At 38.6% G+C, this 16,962-nt stretch overlaps 1 protein-coding gene across 1 annotated transcript; it reads right to left on the bottom strand.

The window, feature by feature from the left end:
- Positions 1 to 12,414: 12,414 nt before the first annotated feature.
- On the bottom strand, positions 12,415 to 16,120 carry sox18 (SRY-box transcription factor 18). Its single transcript, XM_058763391.1, has 2 exons — positions 15,482 to 16,120; positions 12,415 to 14,292 (listed from the first exon to the last, which is right to left on the bottom strand). The coding sequence occupies exons 1-2, from the start codon at positions 15,864 to 15,866 to the stop codon at positions 13,358 to 13,360; spliced, it is 1,320 nt and encodes a 439-aa protein (XP_058619374.1). The 5' UTR covers positions 15,867 to 16,120; the 3' UTR covers positions 12,415 to 13,357.
- Between the last annotated feature and the right edge of the window lie 842 nt (positions 16,121 to 16,962).

The raw sequence follows: 16,962 nt of genomic DNA, 5'->3' as shown, positions 1-16,962 counted from the left end.
CCAGCACAGCAACTGTACCCATAACACCACATATTAGAGCATTCCCATGTGTTCTTACACCCACTGACATTTCATTTTACAGCAGCAAACGCATATAGAATATAGTATGTATAGCCTACCAGGTATGTACATTATATGACAACTACACCTATCAAATGCCAAATGTATATTTAGTAGAGAGCTAACTGTCAGGCTCACATGCAATGTAACTACCGCTAAAGCCCAAATTTACTTCAGTTTTGACACAAACACTTGACACCTGATTAATAAATAACAAATAGCCCTTCAAAGTGTATTTATGAAATTTACGTCACACACATGAACACATATCCTATTGTAGTCTACATGTAAAAACCAAAGTATACATTGGGCTGTGTTGTAACCTCTTTTACTGAACACGCTTGACCATTTAAATCCCATGTATATTTGTTTTTTTCTCAAAAGAAGTGTAGAAAATATAGGCCTGGTCATTATCTTTGGCTGCATCCAAAATCTCAGAGTATACTTCTATTGAATAAGCACTTTGCGGCCATTAAAAAAAGTATGTTCTATATAGTATTAAAGGGACAATTCACCCAAAAATGAAAATTCTGTCATTAATTACTCACCCATGTCGTTCCAAACCTGTAAGACCTTCGTTCATTTTCAGAGCACAAATTAGGATATTTTTGATGAAATCCGAGAGCTTTCTGATCCTGCATAGACAGCAAGGGTTCTACCACGTTCAAGGCCCAGAAAGGACATTGTTAAAATACTCCATGTGACATCAGTGGTTCAACCTTTAAAGTCGTTCAAGGACTTTATTCAACAATTTTCAATTCAACAACGCTACACGTTCATGACAGTACCAGAGGGAAATTGTTAAATAAAGCCGTTATTTTTGTTTTCTTTGTGCACAAAAAGTATTCTTGTAGCTTCATAAAATTAAGGTTTTAACGATGTCCGTACTACATTTCTGGGCCTTGATCATGGTAGTTCTGTTTGATTTCATCAAAAATGAAGTGTTCCGAAGATGAATGAAGGTCTTACAAGTTTGGAACAACATGAGGGTGAGTAATTAATGACAGATTTTTTCATTTGTGAGTTTAGTATCGCTTTAATTTGTGTAATAAGAAACTTGCATTGCATTGCTTCACTGTTATTCACAACTCCTGTGGCATCATGGCACAGTAAAGTGTCTGTCAGATAAGCATCTCAGAATACCTTTTGCCTAGTGTTTTATGAATAATTTGAAGTTGGACAGTTTTTTTCACCTACTATATTTGGGAAGTAGGCATATTCGGATGCAGCCCGTATTTTGGCTATAGAGTCAACAGTGCAGTGATCTGTATCAATGCTGTTGATGAACAGTTTTGTTTAAAATGTAATGGGAAATACCTCTTTGAGGTATCATTGATGTTGAGTAATACGTGACCAGGAAAAGGAAAAAACATCCTCCAACTGGGAAAAAAAATGGAACAGACTGAGAAATAGGAAATGTTGTGCTGAGGGCTAACAGTGTAAGCAGCAGCGAACGCTTTTGTTAACATCACATGTCTGCCATATGGGTTCAAAGATGCCTAATGTCTATAAAGTGATTTTCAGATAACCTGTTGACAAATAATGGAGGTTTGAAGTGTTGTGCAATCTCTGTCTCTTTCCCTCTCTTTAAATCTGTTTATGAGTGTGAAATTAAAGTGTGTGAAACAGGAAGAAACTGGAATAACAAAGGAGAGGAAACAGAGTCATCTGCGTTACGAATGAACACACACACATTTTTACAGGTGACAATGTGCGAATCCACCAGATGCGGTTAAGCTGGGCCTTAAATACTACAACAACCGCACTCATGCAAACATATGTCAGTGGACGGTGTGTTTGTATTTGTATATTCAACCCGATGTCTTATATTTTCAATATTTAAGCAATTATTACACAAGCAGAAGTGCAGTTTTAGTGAATATCAACATTCTGATATTGAATACAACAGTAGGATTATGTATCACAAAGTCTATCATCTAACTGAATATGTAAATGTCTCTGGAAAAAGTGTTGTTGGGAACAGGATCACTGCAGTGTTGCTTCATGCTTGCTCCCTTGCTGGCCACAGAGAGAGCTGCAGAAGACGAGAGAAAGAGAGACCATAAAAAAGGAATAGGAAATGTTTGGCTTTCCATCAGAAACCTAAGCTCTTTTTGATGTGCCGAATAGTGCTGGAGTGGGTGGTTAGCTTCAGAGACTCACAAGCGACACATAAGCAACATCTTTCCTCATCTTGTTTTCCTGTCTTTTTCAATTTTGGGTGGAACTTTCCAGACATTTTTGGGGTAAATTAAGAGTAAATAAGTGGAATATGCTGACAAACTTTTCATGTGAAAATAAAATCAGAAAATAGAATTGGAAAGCAACAAGAAGAAAGCTTTATAGAGCTGTGTAGCTTCAAACTAGGAGCGTGTGTGTTGTGTGCAGATATTCAGAGAGCAAGAAGATTCTCCTGAAAATTCTCTTTTTTTTTTTCAAAATTCTCTCTCCAAATGTTCATTAATTCAGACTCATAACTATTCTCTTGTTTTGTTCCTTTTTTGCTTGAGTGATTGATTATTTGATTATTTATTTGATTACTTGCTTGTCTCTTTATTTTTCATGTTTATTTCTTTCTTTAACTCTTTGAGTAATAGATTTTTCTTGTTTTATTTTGACTATGCTTCTCTACTTTTTAAGATGTTTTATGTTTGTTTAATTTATTTGCTTGATTGTTTTTGTTTCTTTAACTGCTTCTTTCTTTCTTTCTTTCTTTCTTTGGGTCAATGTTTTTTTTTAAGTTTGTTTAATTTCTTTGCTTATTCGTTTCTTTGAGTTTTTGTTTCACTGTTGGTTCGATGAGTTTTTTTCTTTCTTTCTTTGACTTTTTCTGTTTGTTTGTTTTTGTTTGAGTATTTATTTATTTTTATGTTTGTTTCGAGTCTTTGTTTCATTGTTTGTTTGACTGATTGCATTTTCTGTCTTCAAGTGTTTGTTTTGTTCTGTTTGCTTGTTTTTGTTTGACCTTCGAGTATTTGTTTAATTTTTTGTTTGCTTAGTTTTTTCTTTTTTATGTTTGTTTCATTATTTAAGACTTTGTTTTATTGTTTGTTTGACTGATTGCAGTTTCTGTTTTCGAGTTTGATTCGTTCTGTTTGTTTTTTGTTTGACTTTCTTTGAGTTTGTTTCATTGTTTGATTGCTTCTTTCTTTCTTACTTTCTTTCTTGCTGTCGTCTACCCTCATTTACCCCCCACCCTCCCCCCACATTTGGCTCTTGGCCACTCCCCACACTTGCGGTCTTGCTGTCTTCTTCTCTCCCAGAGAAAACCACTTAATGCAAACAAAAAAGAGTTTTGTCCTCAGTTTGCAGAGTCCTGTCACATGGCTACGGAAACAGCCATTTAACACAGTGAAGATAAATCAGTGAGTAAGTGGTAGTGTCTTTACATCACAGAGACTTGAAAAAAACATCACTCATCAAGGGCATAGAGTTGTTTTTTATAATTACATGGATAACAAATAACAGGCAGGATGAGAAAGGAATAAAATAACATACAGAGCCTGGGTGGATGTTACACAACGGCCGCATGGCACCAGCGGGTTAAGAGACTGTGGGTCCTGGGAAAAGGATATGAGTTTACGGTGTGTGTGTGTGTGTTTGTGTGTGTGTGTGTGTGTGTGTGTGTGTGTGTGATTGACTGTGTCTGAGAGAGTCAACAATTGAAATTACCCTGTCAAAGACCAAGTGGAGACACTGCCCTCGAAACCTCCGGGCCAGGGCAGTGACTAGCCCTTTAGTAGTATGTGCTGAGTGTGTGGGTGAGCGCACACACACACACACACACACACACACACTCGAACTCAGGGCCAAGTCCTGCTTGACTCTGCAGAGACAGAGACTCACAATGATATGTTTGTAAAAGAAAAAATGGAAACCTGAGAAGGGGAATTGTGTGAAAGGAAAAAATAACCTCGAAACAGAAAAACATCAAAAACACCCAAAACAACCCCCAAAAAAGAACGGAGCGTTTATGAGGGCTGTTTTAGTCTGCTGGCTCACTCCCCGATCTTTAGCAAGGCGTCACTCCGGGTCAGCAGCCCGTCTCACAGACGCTGCACTGTCAATTATGGCACTGTCATGGAAACTGCAGAAAGCCATGGAGAAAATGACCCCTCACAACTCAGAGTAGTGCAGCTTGTCCTGGAATAACACAATGCACTGTTAACAATTAGAGCACACTGTCAAAAACTGCCATGTTTAACTGTAATTTCTTACAACAAAATACTATATTCAGAACTTAACACTGAAATGCAAGCTTATAGGTCATTTACTCAAATGACAAATGACTGTTTAAACATAACAATATCATGCAAAATTGTGTAATAATCATGTGAGTAGTTGTTTTGTTCACTTCACATATCTGCATTAGGGCCTATATGTGGCACCTCTGTAGTATGGAAATAATATAATTTTTAAATAAAAAGTAAGTGCAATGAAAAAATGGTGTAGAAACAATATTCACTTGGAAATTGCTAGCAAATTTCACAATTAATTACAAGGAAATGGCACGTGACGCATGGAAATAAACATTTGAAGTGGAAAGACTGAAATAGTATTTTCTTGTAAAAAGTGCTGCAATAATCTGTTTTATTTACAACTTTGAAAACTGATATTTACAGTGTGTGTATTCTAAGCAAGGTCATTTCAAGGTCAAGTGCACATGACCAAAAACTAAATGCTCCAAATGAAAATTCATCAAAAAAATAAAAGAAATAAAGAAAGAAAGAAAAATAAAGAAATTCTTTATGAAAATTCATTAATTTGTTTCCTTGTTGCCACAAATTCTTAATTTCCACCACAATATTATACCATGTGTTACATGAATAAAGAGTCACAAAGAATTGCTGTCTGTCTGGAGCAGACAAACACAGACAAGCGGACTGATACGACAGTGAAAAGTCCCATTGCTGTATCCATGCTGTTAGAACACTGTTCAATCAATCAACTTTGACAACCGGGACTAACTGTTATATAAAGACATGCAAGTAAAAGTGACAACAAAACAGCAACAGCGCAATAAATCAACAAATAGCAAAAAAGGAAAAAATTATGGGAACATGCTGAGAACCTAAACACTGTGTACATATACTCAAGATTACTGTAATGCAGGCACAGATAATTATTATAATTCTACAGCACAACACTGCTACATTACAGTTATTTTCTGAAACTGTTTACAGTGACGTTTCAGCATAGTCATCATTTAATTGCAAAACATTTTAGAACTACTAATGTAAAAAAAAATGCACAGTCCTGTTCAGTGCACAAATAGTGTATATCCAATGGAAGTGGGACTGAAAAATGTGATTCAAATGTATTAAAGCATCAGTATTGAGCCTAAATTTCAATACTCAGCCTTACAGCCAATGCATAGAAGTCTTAGCAGGTTGTTCACACTGTAACTATCACAACCTGTGTTTGAAGCTCAGAGTGGGATGGCATGTGTCCATTTGGTTGGGTCACAGTTACCGTTCTGTCCGGGGTTTGAACCCACAACCCACGGGTCACACAAACCCAAGGCCACCAAACCACCAGGCCTGTGCACAGCCATGCTCGTAAATTATGCCGACAGTTCAGGAAAGGGAAAGTCAGAGGAGACTTAGGCTCCAGTTCAACAGTAAAGATTGGACACAGGAAGTCAAGAACCAGTGACCAGCAGCTTTGTGTTTTCCAGCGCTGTCTCTGGAATAATATTCCATTTAAAAAGCCACCTACTCACAGGGATCAAGTTGCAGTAAGTCAATGTGACATTTCATGTAGTATCAGTGCTAAAAATGTCAAATATAGCTCTTCCTAATGATCTCAAGATGTTTAAAATTTTGTTGTATAAAAAGCTGATGTATGAGGCTGACTATAACTTTGGGCTCTTCCCTGCAATCTGAACTCTTACCTGGCCTGCCAGTGACCCCATTTATGTTTCGGGCATCACACCCACAAATGTTCAGTGCTAAATCTGGGCTATTTTAGTATAATTGATATACTATTATAGTTTTTGGTAATAATTTGGATTTAAGTCTTATTTTTCTATTTTCATTTAAAATTAAGTTAAAATTGTGTTGTGTATTTTTTTTTTTTTTATATATATAAAAAAAAAATATATATATATAATTTTAAGGACCACAATAAATAAGCAAAAATATTTTAAGTTTGCCAATTGCTTTTGCTTCTTTTAGAAAATAAAATAAAATAAATTAATTAAAATAAATAATATATATAAGTCTGTTATGCTAGAGGCTGATAATGCAGCCTTGGTGAGATGTAAGAAACAAGGCAGATTTGGGAGACATATTACATCACGCATCTACCAGGTGTAAGCAGGGCCAGTGTGTCCTGTAATAGATACGTGGTTCATTTACGCATTTACGGGTACACGCATGTTTATTCACGCACACATATGCACCACGTCCTGCTGCTTACACAGGAAGGGGAGGTAGAGCAACTTCCTGTCCAAGAGGGGAAGAGTAAGGGTATAGCAGGGGGCCACACTTCCTGTTAAGAAGAAGAAGGGAGGAAAGAAACAGAAAATATACAGATGACATCATGCAGTAGGTTTGTTGGACGGGGTTTTGGGGAGAGTCCGTACTTTGGCTTGATGGAAAAGCTGAAGCAAGTGTGCAAAGAAAAACACACACACACACACGTGCACTCTTCAGCTGCAATAATAAAACACTTACACAGGTCAAGCTCTTTCGTCTTCTTTTTTACTGACACATGAAATCACTAACACTCCTACGCGTGCAAACGCATAAAACACACACAGACACACAAAAACATGCTACATGACAGTGTGAAGTGTGCAACTAAATTTTTGCATAATATGAAGAATATGTGAGCGAGAGTCATGCAAATTATACTGTCATGACTGTTCACGATGGTTGCCAGGGTATTTCTCTGCAGTATATCCCAGAATTGACTGAAATGATTGCGTTCCCAAAAATCAGGTGTCCTCCTCTGAATGCAACATAACATGACAGCGTTTGTTATTGCATGTGTCGTTATGAGCTACAGTTGTTTCCCCAGTTGCAGCAACTTCCATTTTTATTATTATTATTATTTTTTATTTTTTTATGAATGATCATTTGTGCCAGTTTCCCAGGAAGTGATGAGTTTGTTTTCTTTAACACATGGATTGAAATGGTGTTTTATTTGCAAAATTATTTATAAATATTCCATTTCAAACTTTGAATGGAAACATAGCTTATGATATTAAGGTCTCGAGATATGTGAACACAGCGTGAGCCGTGAAGTCTGATTTATGAAAAAATGACTCATTAGGGCCTGTTCACACCATAGACTGTAAAAAACATGCAATGTAGTGTAGTTTCTGAAGAGCGTTTCTTGAAGCTCAAAGTGGGCGGAGCCGGCCGTTGCCATCTTGGCAGCGTGTCACCACGCGTCACTTATGGATAATCGCAAATGGGCAAAGAGGCGGGACATGGGTGGAGCTGGTTGCTGAAACCACGCCAGCCTAGCACAACGGTGGTGACAGCAGCAGCAATCCACCTGTCATTCAAGTGGCCACGCCCTTAATTATGCAAAATTTGAAGGCTTAATATAATTTAAAAGGATGAGTTATAAAAAAAAAAAAAATCACCCCCCTTACAGTTGTCATGAAGGGCAAAATTAGCTATATAGACCAAAACCACCAGGCTGTAAACTTTTTTTTTTCTGCTGTAAAGTTTGGCATTTTAACATGGGGAGTCTATGGGACTGATTCACTTTTGGAGCCAGTCTCTAGCGGCCAGTCGATGAATTGCAGTTTAAATCACTTCCGTGTTGGTTTCAGGAGAGAACCGCTTGGTTCACACCATGGATGATAAATATAATGATAATGATATAGTTTTAAAAATCTTGTCCACAAGTCCACAACTATAACAATAACAACATAAAGGAATGATGTCTTTGGAATCATTGATGATTTTTTTCCACTAAAACATTGACAGCCAATCAGAATCCATCCTGCTTTAAAAAGCTTGAGCATGTACAGTGGCAAACAACAGAACAACAGCGAATGGTTTTTATAATGTTATTGTGTGTTGGTTTGGAGGCTAATACAGTTATCATTATAGTTATGATAGTTATGATGTGAACAGGCCTATTATGAAATTATTTTTATGAGTCAGCCAAAGAAGCTTCACAGCCTCAAGCTCCTTTGTAATTTAGCGGTTTGAATTAGACCACCATGGCCAAGACCAAAGAGCTGTCAAATGACACCAGAAACAAAATTGTAGACCTGCACCAGGCTGGGAAGACTGAATCTGCAATAGGTAAGCAGCTTGGTGTGAAGAAATCAACTGTGGGAGCAATTATTAGAAAATGGAAGACATACAAGACCACTGATAATCTCCCTCGATCTGGGGCTCCACGCAAGATCTCACCCGTGGGGTCAAAATGATCACAAGAACTGTGAGCAAAATCCCAGAACCACACGGGGGACCTAGTGAATGACCTGCAGAGAGCTGGGACCAAAGTAACAAAGGCCTCAAATCCTGCAGTGCCAGACGTGTCCCCCTGCTTAAGCCAGTACATGTCCGGCCCGTCTGAAGTTTGCTAGAGAGCATTTGGATGATCCAGAAGAGGATTGGGAGAATGTCATATGGTCAGATGAAACCAAAATAGAACTTTTGGTAAAAACTCAACTTGTCATGTTTGGAGGAGAAAGAATGCTGAGTTGCATCCAAAGAACACCATACCTACTGTGAAGCATGGGGGTGGAAACATCATGCTTTGGGGCTGTTTTTCTGCAAAGGGAAAAGGACAACTGATCCGTGTAAATGAAAGAATGAATGGGGCCATGTATCGTGAGATTTTGAGTGAAAACCTCCTTCCATCAGCAAGGGCATTGAAGATGAAACGTGGCTGGGTCTTTCAGAATGACAATGATCCCAAACACACCGCCCGGGCAACGAAGGAGTGGCTTCGTAAGAAGCATTTCAAGGTCCTGGAGTGGCCTAGCCAGTCTCCAGATCTCAACCCCATCGAAAATCTTTGGAGGGAGTTGAAAGTCCGTGTGGCCCAGCGACAGCCCCAAAACATTACTGCTCTAGAGGAGATCTGCATGGAGGAATGGGCCAAAATACCAGCAACAGTGTGTGAAAACCTTGTGAAGACTTACAGAAAACGTTTGACCTCTGTCATTGCCAACAAAGGGTATATAACAAAGTATTGAGATTAAATTTTGTTATTGACCAAATACTTATTTTCCACCATAATTTGCAAATAAATTCTTTAAAAATCCTACAATGTGACTTTCTGGATTTATTTTTTTCTCATTTTGTCTCTCATAGTTGAGGTATACCTATGATGAAAATTACAGGCCTCATCTTTTTAAGTGGGAGAACTTGCACAATTGGTGGCTGACTAAATACTTTTTTGCCCCACTGTATATAATTTTACAATTCAACTGTAAAAGTGGACATTAACACACGTGGTCAGAATTGTTGGTACTCTTGGTAGGCTGTGAAATAAAATGTGCATTGTTAATCTTTTGATCTTTTATTAAAAAAAATAAAAAATAAAATGGGGGGAAATATCATTATGAAATAAATGTTTTGTTTTTTTCTTAAAGACATGTTGGACACAATTACTGATTCCCCTAGAAATTCTTATGAGTAAAATATCTCTGAAGTATATTCCCATTCATATTCACAATTTTGAGCACTCCAGGGTGATTATGAACATGAAATTATCCAGCCATGGCTTCCTGTTTCACAGAAATATAAACAGGAGGGAAAACAAAGGCCAAATTCCCTTAATCATCCCTCACAATGAGAAAAACCAAAGAATATATTTCTGATGTGCAGCAAAAGATAACTGAGCTTCACAAATTAGTGAAGTGGCTTTAAGAAAAGAGCTAGAACAATGAAAATTCCCATTTCCATCATCAGGGCAATAATTAATAATTTCGAATCAACATAAAATGTTACGAAACTGTCTGGAAGAGGACGTGTGACTATATCGTCCTAATGCACGGTGAGGAGGAGAGTTTGAGTGGCTAAAGACTCTCCAAGGACCACAGCTGAAGAATTGCAGAACATAGTTGAGTCTCGGGGGCAGAAAACCTTTTAAAAAAATTATCAAACAGCACCTACATCACCACATGCTGTTTGGGAGGGCTTCAAGAAACAAATCAAGAAAAGAAAATGCCTTCACCAAAAAACAAACTCCAGCATATTCAGTTATCAGACACGACTGGAACTTCAAATGGGACTGGCTTCTATGGTCAGATGAAACTAAAAAATTAGCTTTTTAGCAGCAAACACTCAAGATGGGTTTGGTGAACACAGGGTGTTAAAAAGTACCCCATGTGTACAATGAAATATACTGCTGTAGCTTGATGTTGTGGGCCTATATTTCTGCGGGAGGTCCTGGACATCTTGTTTAGACACATGGCATCGTGGATTCTATCAAATACCAACAGATAAAAAATCAATAAGTGACTGACTCTGTTAGAAATCCTATAATGGACCATGTTTGGATCTTCCAACCGTACAATAATCCAAACACAAACCTCAAAAACAACACAAAAATGGATCACTGGGCACAAACCAAGCTTATGCTGGCCATTCCAGTCCTCTGACCTGAACCCTATAGAAAATGATAACCTCATCAGGCATTATAGGAGAAAACTCCTATACTATTTTGGCAAATGGAGGTTTCAAAAAGTATTGAATAAAAGGGTACCGTTAATTGTGTCCAATGTGTATTAGAGAAAAACATTTATTTCCTAATGATATTTCTCCCCATTTTAAATTATTATTCTCCAATGAATGGTTAGATTTTTGTGAATTTTTTAAATAATAGATCACACAATTCAGATTTATTTCCACAGCCTTCTTTGATCATATTTACCAAGGGTGCCAACAATACTGACCACGTGTGTATATAATGTCCACTTTTACAGTTGAATTGTAAGGGAAACTTTATCTTAATGTTTTAACTATAATCAATACAACATAAAAATCCTTTCTTTTTTTTTTTTCTGTCTGGAGCCCTGATATTATTAGAACTAAGCAGGTATAGAAACAGTGTAAGCAAAAAGTTGTAGCAAAAAAGTTCAAAGGCATTGAGAATGCTTTGAACCTCTTTATTTTTAGGCCCAAATTCTTTTCATTGAAAACAAACACTGGTCAGTTGACTGATAATGAGATACAAAGACTTAAGTCGAAACATTGTTTTAAACTTGAGATTCCTGAAGCCTGCACAGTTGAGTTTTGATTATTCATCCTTCCAAAAAGTGAAGAGCTTTACTGTCAGTTTCATTTGGGAAAATAATAAATAAATAAAAAAATCACCAGGGGTGCATGTCGTGAAAACACTGCTCATGAGTTCATGAAGCCACAGATGGGCAATAAACCATAAACTGTGAAAGAAATGGCGAAATACCAGCAACAACCACAAATGTAGCTTTCAAGCCTTCTTTCTGTCCGTCACACAAAATAACATGCAGCTCAAAATAAGCGTCATTTTGCTGACCTGCACATCGGACTTCAGAATTACTGGACCTGCATGATCGGTCAGTGTTGTTCTTTCCATTTAGGGAGCTGGTCAGGGGTGAAAAAAAGCTCCTCTTCCCTTTAACATCCTTCCCCCTGCAGCACACACACACACACACACACACACACACACACAGATATTCTCCAACACAGAGATTCCTGCTATCCCAACATCCCCAGTTTCCCCAGGATCTTCCTCTGTTTTGACATTCCTGCTAATTCTATGGCTAATTAATTGGCGGGATGAAACTTTACCGCACGGCAGCTGACCTGGACCTAACTGAGCCCACTTAACGTCTTGGCAAAAGAATCTGTGGTGTATCATTCAACAGACATCCGAATATAGTCAGCATGATATGAAGGAAAAGAACACATGAAATGTGTATCATTGGATGTAAAGAATAACACACACTAGGCATCCTGCCTGAAATGTAAATGCTTTGGAAAGACTATTTTCCCTCTTGAAACCCACTCTTATATCAATCTTTTTGTTCTCCAGTATTGAGTGAATCAACATGAGGGAGCATTTCTTTAATCTCAGAGCTGCCTTTTTTTGTATGAAGACATAAGAGAAGACAGTTTCAGTTTTGTTCTCCTCAGTCGAAAATGTTTTCTTTTTGTCCGTGGTTTTAGGGGAAAAAATAGCTTAAAGAGCCAAACTCATTTTGTGGCTGATCAAAAATCTTGGAGGAGGGAATCAGAGAGACAAGACTGGATTACAATTTAAACATTGCGGCCCTGCTCTCGCTCTCCGTTCTCTCAAAAAGGCAACAACAATTACAGCCACATCACCATTTTACATAAATCAGGCAAATATGCATCTAATGCAAGTGTAAAGATTTTGACAACTACCCAATATTTAGTGACAACTTTATTTTGCAAAATATGCATCGATACATTTTTAAGTGTAATACATTTGTTTTTATTAAAACTGTTTTAAGAAGAAAAGAAAACACATTGAAAAGCACATGCACTCTGTGGTGTGGGAAAGTGTGTTAGTGAAATACTATGTACAATTGTGTGTTTTCAATTTAATTGCTTTGATTTAATAGCTCTGAGACATTTTTTATTGCAAACTCTTTTTATTTGAAGATAATTATTACCAAAAGGGGGAGAGTTATTACCAACTCAACATGTTCCTCAAGTGCTAAGAGGATTACAAAATTTCATGTCCACATGAAATGCCCAATTCAAACATATTCAACCACACAGAAGGGAAGAATGCGAGATAAATTAGTCGCCAATGGATCAAAATACGTTAGATGCCATGAAAAAAAAAAAAAGAAAAAAAAAGAGTAACTGAAAGATATTAAGTGCAGTATAAAAGTCTTGAGTGGTTTTCACATACCCAGTGCAAAACATATTTTCATACAACCTTATATAAAATGTCTATAAAAATAGAAATAAACAATATAAAAAGCAAATAAAAAGACAAATATATATATATATATATGTATTGCAAAAATATTCACATTCTTGACTTCCACGTCCCAGTACCCTCATTTGAGACCGTAAGCATACAGTAGCTGGATGGAGTCAGCAAAATTATTGGTTAAATCGGCCACAGTCTCAGAAAGTACAGGTTATCAAGACCAGAAATGACTAGTCATACTGTGAAATGCAATTTAGTGAAGTCTATACGGTGAGAACCATCCTGTATAGAGTTCAGTAACCTCCAGTGATTCATGAAACGGGGCAAGATGATTCCCTGAAGAAGGTAACTCGAATAAATCAAAAAGATCTGAGACTCAAAAAAGCCATATGTGCACCAGACTTCAGGACTGTGTGGAGAAGCGGTTTTATCCCGTAATGCATGCGCTGTAGTAGACGGCGCTGCTGGCGTCGGACAGGGCTGATATCAAAGCGCTGCTCTCCTCGCAAGGTGCGTTCCTGCTCAATCGAGTCCTGCTCGCGCTCAGGTATTGGTCGAACTCAATCCTGTCCACTTCGCCCCAGAACTCGGCCGAGGGTCCCAGCTGGTCCACAGCATCCATAGAGGGCGGAGCGACCTGAGCGACCACCGAGGTCTCGGGCGGCGGAGACAGCTGGCCCAGATGAGAGGTGAAGGCGGGCTGGGACTGACTGCTCCCGTATATCTGACCGTAATAGCCTGCAGGTGTGGGAGTGTGAGGAGACTTGGAGGAGTCTGGGAGGCTCATGTTGGGATAGAGACTGTTAGGGTTCGAGGACTCCACAACCAGGCATTTCTCCTGCAGTGGGAGGCAGGCCAGTGGAGACTTCTGGTTGAGGTGTGGGTGGGAATGCTGAAGGTTATGGGAGTTGTGGTGAGGGTGGTGGCCAGTCTGATGGTTTGGATGCTGGTGGTAGTTTATCCACGAACCCAGACCCACATCTTCCTGCATGTGAGGGGGGAAAAACACTGAATCTCCGCCTCCCTCCTCCAAAACGTCCAGCGGTGACATCTCCGGCGTCGGTAGGCCAAAACTCTCCAGCTCCGGAGCTCCGGAGGGGTGGAGGTCTCGGAAGTGTCCCAGAGGAGGCAGCAGATGATGGGCATGGCGATGTGGCGAGTAGGCATCTCCTGGTCCCGGGCCACCAGCGAGGCCTTGGAGGAGCAAACCCGGTTCCACTCGTTTCATCTTCTTGGGCTGTTTCTTGCGGCGAGGACGGTATTTGTAGTTCGGGTGATCCTGGAGGTGCTGCAAACGAAGTCGTTCGGCTTCCTCCACAAACGGACGCTTGTCTAGTGTGCTTAGAGCCTTCCAGGATTGACCTAAAAACATCATCCAATCAGTGTCATTGTTGTAGGATTCATTGTGCTACTTTTTGCTTTAGTAGTTTATAAATATATTTTTTTTTTATCATACCTAGTTTAGTCACTACAGCATTGTTCTAATTTAATCTAGAAACAATGCCAGGGTATTGAGCCAGATTCTTCTGATTATTTATAAAAAGTTTTTAATTTAGCTCACTGGAATAAATATACAAAATATAATCATGCACAAATTATTTTTAAATGAGCTGTCACAATTGTTCCGTTTGCAGCAGCAGCGATTGCTTTTGGTGAAAACAGATGACAAACGTGTGTGTGACATGAGCAAATCATTACATGTAACTGGTGGGGGGCACATGGGGTTGGGTTGTAGTATTTGAATTATTAATGGGTCAATGGATGCAGACAATCGGCAGCTTGTGTGTCTGCCACAGCCCTGTTATATTTCAAAAAATAAGGACATCAAAATGTCTCCTCGAGAAACAGCCAAACACAAATATTGTGAAAGATTTACAAACTTTTCAAATTATTTCCATGTCATGTGTGTCCAAGGCTTGTTTTCTAATCAATAATTCTGAGCGGCATACAAAGTTCAGTTTTTTTTTTTTTTATTATAATAATAAACTGGCACATTTAATTTTAATTTTATTTATTTTTTACGTAAAAATAAAATTGAGTTATTATTTTAAATGACAATGAATCTGTCTGATTGTAGAAGTAGCAGGGAGTGAATAAGGACGTGATTTTGTGCAACATGAATATCATTTTAACAATAAACCCAAAAATGATCATGTCTAAACTATTAGATTCGGAATTAACTTCATTTTATGGCCATTTACTTTAAATTTTACTAAAGATTTAATTGACTATTTGATCATGTTTGCATGTCATTTATTAGTCATATAATTTTATTCCAATTATTCCTCTAATAACCTCACATTCACAATCTTTTTAAAATGTAATTATTATTCTTTATTTTTATTTATTTATTTAAATATTTTATTTAGCCTACTAAATGTATTAATTAGGCAATTCTGACACATATATTATATATATTTTTTATTTGAATTTTCATATTTTAAACTACCAGTTTTTTCAAATATGCTGCATCCATGACATCGCACCCTCCTGATGCACTAGATTGACCCCAGCTTAACCCCCGAGATGTGATGTATAGCAAACGTCTTACCCAGCATCTTACTGAGCACGGCGTTATGCAGGTCTGGGTTCTGGAGGGCCAGACGTTTGCGCTCATCTTTAGCCCACACCATGAAGGCATTCATCGGCCTCCTGATCCTCGACTCCCCCCCTGATTTCCCTTCGCCGGAGCCCAGGGTCAGAGCTCCAGGGCGGGTTGAGTCTGGGCTTCCCGTTCTTGCTTCTGCTCCGGTTCGGGACCCCGTTCGTGTTCCAGAGCCAGGCACCGGCGCCAGCTCTGTGGTCCGGCTGCGGTCAAAACCATGTCCCCGGTCAGGGCCCGGAGTGCTGGAAGAGGCACCCCATGTCCCACGCTCCGCAACCTGGCTGGGCTGAGAACTGGCCTCTTGACAGCAACTAGACTCAGATATATTCATTCCAGCAAGACCACCACGGTTAAAGCACGCTGTTGTCTTTGGATAGAAGCAACACCAGGACGTCTCTTTGCTACTTTAAGCTACTTTAAATACAGAGTGACCAGTAACCCGAATGAAACGAATCGTAAAAAGAAAGAAAAAGAGTTAGAAAAGGCTGCACCCTTTGTTTTCGGATGTTTCAGAGAAGTATAAAATCCCACAGATGTTAGTGTTTTGAAACTCCTGCCCTCCAGACGGTATATAGTTCTTGTGCTGAGTTTGAAAGTTGTAGTGAGTTTTGATGAACCCATGCTGTAAATATATACGTGGCCTGAGCCAATCACAGCGTCGGCCCGGACAGGAGAGGCGGGAGGGGTAGCCAGTGGGAGTTCTCCTGCCCCTCTTTACAGCCTCCACAGACAGAGAGATGTAATCTGAGAGGGCCATTGTTTTAGGCCCGCTGTACACACACTCATATAGGGCACATACACTAAATCATAACACACTTGCGCACACACAGGAACCCTGTTTGTACTGGGGGGCCGAGACCACAAAGAAAGCTGTGCACTTGAGTGTTAACAACTTGTAACAATGAGCGCGAATGTAAAGACATGGCACTCAACACGAAGTGAAGAAAACACTTAAACCCAACATACACACTAATGTAATATAACCATTTTAGATGCATTCAACCTTTGCCCTGAATATGAGGCAAAGCCTGCTCTCTGGTTTCTTGGTAGCATGAAATAACTATACTTAGAGTGATTTATAGTCAGTTTTCACAGCTAAATATTTGTGGTCAACCCATCATTTATTTAAAAATACACTGTAAAAAGTGAAAACACGCAGTTTTTTACCCTAAAAAATTTGTTCTATCCTATGTGATCTTTAAAAATTACTTAAAAAATTACTTTGTGTAACCCAATATAGTCAGGCTGATTTAGTCATATTAAATATGATATTTGACTTGGATAAAACCTGATAATTTAGAAGCATATTTTTAGGTAATGTGCTACAGCATTTTTTTCCCCCCCAGTGCAGATTATTTATATAGGGGTGAGAAGTGTAAAGACTGCTTTATTAAAATCGTGGACATGAAAAATTCACAAACCTACAG

Source organism: Onychostoma macrolepis, chromosome 23 (assembly GCF_012432095.1).
Source record: "Onychostoma macrolepis isolate SWU-2019 chromosome 23, ASM1243209v1, whole genome shotgun sequence".
Taxonomy (NCBI): Eukaryota; Metazoa; Chordata; class Actinopteri; order Cypriniformes; family Cyprinidae; genus Onychostoma; species Onychostoma macrolepis.
This window is presented reverse-complemented; position numbering and strand designations above follow the sequence as displayed.

Excerpts from the sequence above, each read along its gene's own strand:
- sox18 (XM_058763391.1), bottom strand. The coding sequence starts at position 15,866 with ATGAATATATCTGAGTCTAGTTGCTGTCAAGAGGCCAGTTCTCAGCCC. Across the intron at positions 14,293-15,481 it reads CGTGCTCAGTAAGATGCTGG|GTCAATCCTGGAAGGCTCTA; the intron begins GTAAGACGTTTG and ends TGATGTTTTTAG.